The 9,346-nt window shown below is 46.4% G+C and overlaps 1 protein-coding gene across 1 annotated transcript; it reads right to left on the bottom strand.

Annotated features, from left to right (window-relative positions):
• Window positions 1-611: 611 nt before the first annotated feature.
• Window positions 612-7,624, bottom strand: TMEM254 (transmembrane protein 254). The gene is made up of 4 exons (XM_040606180.1): window positions 7,466-7,624; window positions 5,711-5,814; window positions 4,460-4,519; window positions 612-2,191 (listed from the first exon to the last, which is right to left on the bottom strand). Exons 1-4 carry the CDS (start codon window positions 7,571-7,573, stop codon window positions 2,071-2,073), a joined length of 393 nt encoding a protein of 130 aa, XP_040462114.1. The 5' UTR covers window positions 7,574-7,624; the 3' UTR covers window positions 612-2,070.
• Window positions 7,625-9,346: the final 1,722 nt, after the last annotated feature.

Raw genomic sequence — 9,346 nt, 5'->3', positions numbered from 1 at the left:
AGTTAGCTTGTCGGAGCTGTGATTTATCCATAGCTGTTCCCCAGCCCTCGCGGAGGAGCTGTGAAGGTGAGCCTGACACATTCAGCACGCAGAACACCTGGGTGGGAAAGATAGTGTCATAGTTCTGGCCTTATCTACAGCTTCACTGATGGAAAGTGAATAGTGGGAAACAAGAACTGAGAAAAATGCCTATTAAGAAGAAAAAAGTCTTTTACCACCTTTCTGAAGTATTTAACTAGCCTCGGCATCATTATGGCTTTTTTTCTATACAGGAATGCTATCATGAAAATATTGAACTGAAGTTATTCCATTTGTCCCTTCACATTCTGAAGTTAATGCTCATTGCACACTCAGAGTTCACCTTGAAGCACAAAGTATCATACCTATGCATGTTTTAGTGCTGTGGAGGTGGGTGGGTTTGTTTTTGTAGACAAGTCACAGGGCTACCTCGCTCCGGTAGAAACCAGACGTCTGTGGGCCTTACTCTAGAAAGCATGCAGCCAGCTGATCCTGTATGTTCCAAGGATGAATAACAACACCGCTGTAAAAGCGATGCTTATATATTTTGTTTGCTTATTTAGTTCCAGGATAAATTCAAAAGAAAACCAAACTACTTTTTTAAAATCTTTATTCCAGGGTCACAGACTAAGATACAAGGTTAGACAGTAACACATAGCTTGGGCTCTTGACATTCCTGTTAGATTTCTAGCCCCTAAACATGAATTTCTACTTCTCTACAAAATGTTAATGTTATCAGTTCACCATTTAACAATAATTAACAAAAAATAACCCAAACCAAACCACCATTTCAAACGCTTCAGTTCTCCATGCTTTTAGTGCCCTCTAAAAAGCAAGAACTTAATGTACCTGTGCTTGAGCAAGACTTCTCCATCAGAAGCGTTACAGTTTGTAGGTGCTGCACAAGGTGTAAGTTTGTTACCGCCTTGTGGAGCTCTTCATGAGAGGAAGAACCACCTTTTCTCGTCCTATCTTCCAGAACAGCAGCATCATAGGTGGTGTGGTAAAACTCCTCCCCACACCATAGTTAGTATTTTAAATAGTTATTACTTTTTCAAGTGCTAAAACAAGACAGGCTAAACTTGTTCAAATACTCAAAAGCAAAAGACTGTTTGATAGAAGGCTCCCTACACATACAGAAGTGCTCTGAGGGGTGCTTAAGATAGTCTCTCAACCACAGATTTCAGGACATCATCTGGGAAACAGTGGTCTATGTTTTCTTGCTACATCTAATTTCATTCACAAATATAAAATTTTCAGCTAGATTTTGGAATGCTAATTGATTTTTTCTTGGATAATAAATTACTACTTAAAATGCTGCCCTCAAACCTACAGGATTACTACTTTATGCTAACTCAAAAACTGAAGTCTTCATTCAAAAGATGAGGTTGTGCTGCATAAAAGTTAAGGCACATGTATTAAACCAAGTTGAAGTGCTTTATGTATCCAAGCTCATCACTGCGCCTCAACCTGAACTGAAACTTGGTCTTTTTCATGTGCCTGCAGCAATACAGTGCTGTGTCCTTTGTCGAAGAAAATAAGGTGACAAAACAGAGTACAAAGACCAGGCTCTAACAACAACAGCAGCAGCCAGTAAAACATCCTGTATAAAAAAACTACAGGTAAATTTAAATCACATCACGAAACAGGTGCAAGTTGCCTTGTGGCTGTAAATAACTCTCCCTGTTGTAGAAGAAAAATCCTTCACATGAAAAGGTAATTTATCAACCACTGCTACCAGGTGTCAAGGACATTCCAGTGACAGAGTATACACTCTATGTCAAAAACTGTAGAGGAGCAACTTTTGGCTTCTTGCATAATAAATGGGATTAAATTTTACCAGTGCCAAGGCTGAATTTCTAGTGAACTATCCACAGGGTGCTGTGAATTATAATTGTCTCGGTAGTAAGAAGAGAGTTATTTGGGCAGAAGGGCACTGCATCAGGTAGCAGGAATGTAATTTAGCTAATTACAGCACCTAGACATGTAAGTGAGGATATTTTTGGGAAGATGAGGATGAAGAATGTGAGAAGTGACTTCTTTTACTGCCTTCTAGTAGTGCTTCTTGGCTGAAGGTTTGTAAGACACCAGAAGACCAAAGGAAGCATACCCAAATAAAAGTGTCTGAATGAACCATTGAAACTGAATTGCCGGGTCAGTGATTCCTTTAGATCTGTAACATTAACAAAAGCATAAAATATGTCAAAACACTTAGGGTCTTGCAGACTGTACTGTGACACTTACAAAGCAAGGTTAGATATCTCTCCCAATCCGTGATACATCATATTTGATTAGAATTTCAATCTACTGAGACCTATTTCCCATACTAACTAAACATACCAGTTCTTGTGATTTTGGTGGATTTCAAGCTAGCTGTTGAATAAAGGCTCTTTCAGAGATTTCATTTGTACAATTTCCTCAATAATATACGAACTGCAATCTCAGTCGATGCTATTTGAAATGACTTATCCTAGAGGTTTATATGCAAAGAAATTAGAGTAGATTAATGCTGATCTTAATACACAAGCCTGTATATAAATTCTTGTTGCCTACAGTCCCTGAAAGTAGACTGAATGTCAGCAGGGCAAAGCGGCCTGACAGTTACTGTGCTGTGCGGGGTGGAGAAGCACTGTTACCTGCATCTGTGGCTAGAAAAATACAGGTACAGGGGCTGAAGACACCAGACTTCTTTTATGAGAAGGGACCTTCCTCTGCCAGTTAGCTTTAACTTAAAATATCAGAATTTTCCCGTATATTACAGAAAATATAACTTTTTCCACCTCTCTGTTGTTGAGAAATACTGATTTGTCAGAGAAGACAATGTATAAACATGATAGCAAACCCAGAAGATTTCACATTTCCAGTACACAATTATGCCAAGCGTAACTGCTCCAACTCATTAGTTTACAAGGGAGCTCCCTCTACTGACCTTTGCTAGAACAGTTCAGCTGTTTGCTGTTCCATAGTCTCTACACATACAAAATGCTTCTGTAGCAAGTGTTAATTAACACATTTCTTAATGTTCATTCTTGAATTCTTACCAGCTGTGAAAACATGTTTTTAATAATCCCAGTTGCAGTGTTTCCAAATAAGTGCAGAAACTAGAAAACCAGGGCTTAAGAAATTGACCTGCTTATATAAAGCAAGCTTACTTGAATAGACCATACACAGAAATACAGGCCAACAGCCAGCGACAGTGCTACTGTTAACCAATTTGTATCTGCTTCCTCACTAGTTATTCCTCATGCCCCCTTTGTGGTGTTCGTAAGTAGGCGTCTCTTTTTCATCAGTAGACAGTACAGGGTGTTTGGTGCCCAGGCTAACGTACAGCTGTTTTGTAAGCTACAGAAGTATGCCTGTAGAGATGGTGACAGGCAGGCAAACGATGCTTTTATGGGCTGTAACGCAAATTCTGTAAAACCTCACTGCAATACACCCATTTGGTATGTTCACGGGTAATCTAGTTCCCTAAAACTTTAAAAAAATCACCTTAAGCCTATATACCCATCTGCAGAATCAAAGTTCTAACTTTAAAGCTTCATAATTTAAGACTGAAGCCTGGTAAAAGAATTATTACTAACTCCCATTCTGAACAGAAAGTGTTCATCCATATTCTATTATCTCGAGAGCCACCTTAAATAGCTTTCCATGGAACAAAATCCCTTTGTGTCCAAGAGATGTTACCAAAGAAGCCTGTAACAGACACCTGTACACTGAACTAAATGAAGTTGAAAACCACTGTTTTTACAATGGCAAATGAACTGGCCATCTACTCTGTAGAGCATGAAAACAAGTACCTACATTCTTCTGAATTATTAAAAACAAAATTCAAATGAACAGAAGGACGATGTGTTCGGACAGCATAGCTTTCCAAACAATTTGCTATCCTAACATAAGACTTAGTTGGCTTTACTTTTATAGTCTGGTTAGTCAAAGTCTTCTATCCCACAAACCTGCATATACAAGGAGATCTTAAGTAGTCCCCAATGGAAACGTCCAATTGTATTCTCACAATATAGATGTAATCACTTAAGCAGGTAATTAGCAGTCTTAAAATTCTGATGAGGTAAGAGCTGATGAAGTTGTGAGTTATCAGACTATTTCTACACCACCTATTGTTCCCTCCGCTTCCTGCGGCACAGTGTTACCCAGCACGCAGTGAGTTCAGAGGCAGACGGACAAGCTCCGACAAGGTTTGCTGCTGCCAGTTCTGCAAGTTGCTGTCCCTTGCTTTTGCCACCCTGTACAGCAGTAACCACCAGCAAAATTTCCAGTAAACTCTTGTGGACAGCAAATGATCACTGCCGCAAGAATTTCATTAGTGTCCTCTGAATTAATATTGCTGCTGGGAACCGCTGAAATCAGTCTGTAGCTTGTATCGCTTCTATCAGAAATCCTTTTCAGAGAACCTCTGTTGGGGTGAGGGGAGGGAACAACTTACTGGCATAACTTAACACCGTAGAAGGCTTCTACTATGTGAATCAACCAGGATACCCAGAACCTGATAAAAAGAAAATAGGGTTTATTTTGTTGAAAATTAGGGAGAAGACTGTTGTATCCAAGCTGTGTTATACAGAGAATGTAAAACTGGAAGCACAGAAGTAACATCTCACTTTAACCTCAAAAGTGAGGAGTGTTTATCTTGGAAAAAAAAAAAACCCATGCATGCTCTTAAAAGAAATTTAAGTCCACTGAGAAAATGAGAGGAACTGTAACTTCTGCAATATGCCTTGACCTGCTATTTCAAGTATCTGCTGCATGTTTCCAGAACTTTCAGCACTTAAACCAAAAAGCAGAATGCTTTGTGAAAGCAGTACAAGTTAATCTTCAAGTGCGCAAAATCTATCCTTTTACTTACACAGGCATTTTTAGCGGTCCTGATGAGTTTAGATTTAGTTCTATGAAAAAACCTGTGTATATAGAATCAGAATATAATATGACTTGATTACTCAAACTTGGTCTAGAAACTTTCATATGGAAGCTTTTTATTAAAAAAGTTACACAGGATATTCAGTTAAGATCAATTCAATACGTTGCTAAAGCAAAAAGATGCTCTTAGCAAAGATGAAGGCTTATCTTCTGCATGATGCATGGTAAACAAAACAAAGTCTTGCTGTATTTACAGGAAACGAGAGACTGGTTTCAAGGAAATGTTCTCCAGCTCTTTTGTTAAGATAACCAATACTAAGTTTTGTAACCCAGCAAAACTTAGTAGTATGCCGTTTCTTCCAGCAGGTCATTTCTCACAGGGACAGGATCAGGAGAAGTTAGTAGCAGGGTAGAAAGCATTATTTAATTGAATTTAATTGAAGCTGAAAAAAGAAGAGTCCTACAGAAGGAATTAAGCTACTTGAGTAAAAATTTGACAAAAAAAAACCACTTTAGGAAGCGTTACAAATAGAAGTTTATATATGGACTAGTAACTGTCTCCAAAAGTAGGATCTTAATTTTTTCTCCCTTTCTCACTATAACAACACAAATGCTGCATTCTAACTTTTATATTAGTCTTAGCCTGTCTAGTCTTCTACATGCTTATTACCCCACACCCTTAGTTGTAATGAGCTTGAAAGGAGAGCTCTTTAGATGTAATTAACTGGGTTACAGGAAAGCTTGTTAACACAGACTAAGCAGAAAAGTCAGAGACAGGCAACAGGAGAGATGCAAAATAATTACACAGTCAAATATAACTTACCCATAGCATACCCATTTGTGGTGGTTTTCCACTAAATAATTAAGGAAGCTACCAAATATTCCCAAATAACTATAAGGTATAGTTGAAGGCCAAAGCGTTACCCACTTTAAAAAAAAAAAAGAGAGTTAGGTTACTTCAGGGTAGAATTATTATCAATGTAACCTTCCAAGTAGTTTTCTTTCTGCTCCCCTCACCCCCACTTCTGTCAAACATGATTTAGGGCTCATCTATTCACAGTATTTCAACGCCTTCATTCCATTAACCTTGTCCGAGACCCATATTCTTCAACACAATCACTGGCTTTCTAAAGCACATGTAAAAAGATTCAAACCTATAAAATTTCTTTTCCTTAACATAAAAGATGCTGAAGTGGCAAGTTTAAGGTTGCCATCTGTGAACCAGGAGTGCATATCTGCACATTAAGTGGCATTTACGTTGTAAGCTCATTACCTATTACACACAGCAGCAGCAAAAAATACATTGTCTCTGTCCTGAAGAAGTTAATCTGATGTAACTGATCTGACTAGACTGAGGAGGAGTAGTAATTATTTATCTATAGGGGGTAAGTCTTTCCTCTGTTCTCTTAAAAAAAGAAAGTATTAAGATTTTCTTCTGTTTTGAACAGGGGACAGAGAATAATTGAGCGCGAAGCCCAAAACCAAAGATGCACGTAGTGTTCAGATATTTTTCCTGTTGCTAACTTGTCCACAATGTTTATCACTCACTGTCTACCTTTATTTTAACAAACTGTGGAGGAGAAGCAGGGCATCAGTGAGCTGTGCGCTTCAGAGTCCACTGGGGATACAAGGTAAACAGTGAAGTTATCCTTCCTCTGGTGTTTTTCACCGTTGCAGTTTCTAGCTATGTAAATTTGGCTATGCCAAGGATGTGGCAAGATGGCTTTAAACAAGGAATTTGCTTAAAGCTCATTCTGTTTCTTGAAACAGTCCGAAAGCTGTTTTGTGAGCTGTTTGGCCTGCCTTGACCATCATTTCTTCAGTGGTGGTTCTTATGTATAGAAAATCCATGTAAACAGAAGAAAAACTACAACATGGAAGTTAATGGATGACCTTCATAAACTTGTCAGATACATCAAAACTGTCATTAATCCCATCACTGCAATAATCTGACCTATTTTAGCTGACATCCATTTTTAGAAATTAAGACAACATGGTGACTGAACTGGTCTGTTTTCCAACAACACTACCAGTTAGCACGGTCTGTAACTAAAACCATCCCTCGTCAATGCACCTTGTTTACTGATACAACCCATAGCTGCCCTGGAGCTGGTTTCAGGGATGCACAAGCGGCTCCAGCGTGCGAGGGCCGCAGCACCGCGGTGGCTGGGATGGCGCCCAGGGACCCTGCACGCCCTGGGTGCCGCAGCCCTGCCTCGCTCCGGAATTCAGTCCAATGGGGTTTATTCACTGAATGCCTTCAATTAAATTTCTTTAATGTTTTTTCCCCTCCTCTGTACTCCTATTTTATGTTTTTCCTTCACAGATCAGTGCAGCCGCCGCACCAGCCTGCCCTGCCCAAGGCAGCGTTTTTAGCGTCCTCTCTCTCCCGGTCCCTGGCAGAAGGCGCCCCCCAGGAGGCTGGGCCCACCCGGGGAGCCCGTTCCACCAGCCCGGCGCTCCCCGAGCCCCGCCGCGGCGGCAGGCGCCGCAAACCCGCGGGGGGCCCGGCCGGTCCCTCAGCCCCGGGGAGCCGAGCTGCTGCGGGCCGCGCCTCCCCGCCCCGCTCGCTCCTTACGCCGAGCACGATCATGCCGAAGGTGATGGCGATCATCCAGATGAGCCGGGAGCGCTGGAAGTGGCAGCTGCCATCGCGGAGCCGCTCGGAGCCCGTACCCGCCGCCATCCCGCCGCCGCTCTGCGGGCCGGGTGCCGCCGCCGCCGCTAAGGCCGGGGCGCGGGGGGCGGGGCCGGGGCCGCCCCGCCGGTGACAGGCCGGCGGTACCACTGTGCGCGGCGGGGGGGCGGCCCGGCCCACACCTGGGCGGCGGGGGAGGGTGGTGGGAGTCGGTAACGCGGCTGTGCTGGGAGCAACCTTATGCGGCGGATGGCGGCGCCGGGAACGGGCCCAGCCCGCGGCTGCCATTAGCAGGGGCGGCAGCACCCCGCCGCGGTGTCCGGTGTCCCCGTTCGTGAGGGGGCGCCGGCGCAGCCCGGCCGCTCAGGAGCGAAATGCGGTTACGAAGCAGCGCGGAGCTTGGGCTGAGCTTTTCGGCTGGGCTCCAGACGCGCTAGGGACAACGGCCCCGCTTCGGGGGGGGGGGGGGGGGGGGGGGGGGCGCGACAAAGCAGAAAATGTACGAAATCAGTTACGGTTCGGGCTGCGCCGGGCGCTCCGGGGCACCGCGGGCGTCCGACCCCCACGCTCCCTCCGCCCGCCTTCCCCGGCCTGGGCGCCGCGCCGAGGGCGCCCTCTGGTGGCGCGGGGGCGCCTTGTGGGAGCGGCGCCGGGGTCACCCCAGCCCCGGGCAGCTGCGGGCCTGAGGCAGAGCGGCTGGGAAGGGCCCGGCGGGGAAGGGCCTGGGGGGGCTGGCTGGCGGCCGGCTGGGCAGGAGCCCCCCGCGTGCCCAGGTGGCCCAGGAGCCAGCGGCACCGGGCTGGTGCCCGAAACAGCGTGGCCAGCAGGCCCGGGGCAGGGACCGTCCCCCTGCGCTCGGCACCGGCGAGGCCGCCCCTGGAACGCTGTGTCCAGCTGTGGCCCCGCACGGCCAGAGGGACGCAGAGGGGCTGGAGCGTGTCCAGAGCCGGGCAGGGGCTGGGGGGGCTCAGCCTGGAGAGGAGGGGGCTCGGGGGGGCCCTTATCGCTCCCTGCAGCTGCCTGACAGGGGCTGTAGGCAGGGGGGGTCGGGCTCTGCTCCCAGGGAACAAGGGACAGGACAGGAGGGAACGGCCTCAGGTGGCACCAGGGGAGGGTTAGATTGGGTGTGAGGGGACATGTCTTCACCGAAAGGGTGGTCAGGCACTGGAACGGGCTGCCCGGGGAGGTGGTGGAGTCACCCTCCCTGGAGGTGTTTAAAAGCCGTGTAGATGTGGCACTTGGGGACATGGTTTAGTGGTGGGCTTGGCAGTGCTGGGTTAGTAGTTAAGACCTGATGATCTGAAGGGTCTTTTCTAACCTAAATGATTCTATGCCTTTTAAATCCATGCCCAAAGTTTGTGCCGAAATCAGGAGATGGCCCAAGCTCTGGAGAAGTGCCCAGGACTGCCCCGTGCAAGGAGCCCGGCCCGGGCACCCAGCGCCTCTACGGGCACGAGGCGGCAGTTGTACTGGAAGGGGAGGAAGAGGCCGGTAACCGCGAGCAGGCTGGCCGTGCGGCGGGAGGGCAGGCATGCACGGGAAGGAGAGGGGCCGTCAGTAGCCGGGGCTGGTGGGCGCCAAGGTGGCGGGAGGGGGAAGGTGCTGCTGCCCCGGCCATGGGTTATGACCCGTCGCTGCGGACGGGGAGTCAGACCTGCCCTTTCCCACTGCCCCTTGGAGGGGGACGTGCATCCCAGCTGCTCGTGCATCTCCGTGGACATTTGCTAACAAAGACTGGCTTTGGTGGCCAAAAGCAGCCAGGTGAGGTCAGAGGCAATGTCCCCTTGTCCCTTCTGCCACGCTCCGGTGAAGACTTGCCCG

The sequence above is a fragment of the Falco naumanni genome, chromosome 9, assembly GCF_017639655.2.
Source record: "Falco naumanni isolate bFalNau1 chromosome 9, bFalNau1.pat, whole genome shotgun sequence".
Lineage (NCBI taxonomy): Eukaryota > Metazoa > Chordata > Aves > Falconiformes > Falconidae > Falco > Falco naumanni.
Note: the sequence above shows the minus strand (reverse complement) of the source record. Positions and strands in the feature narration are given on the sequence as shown.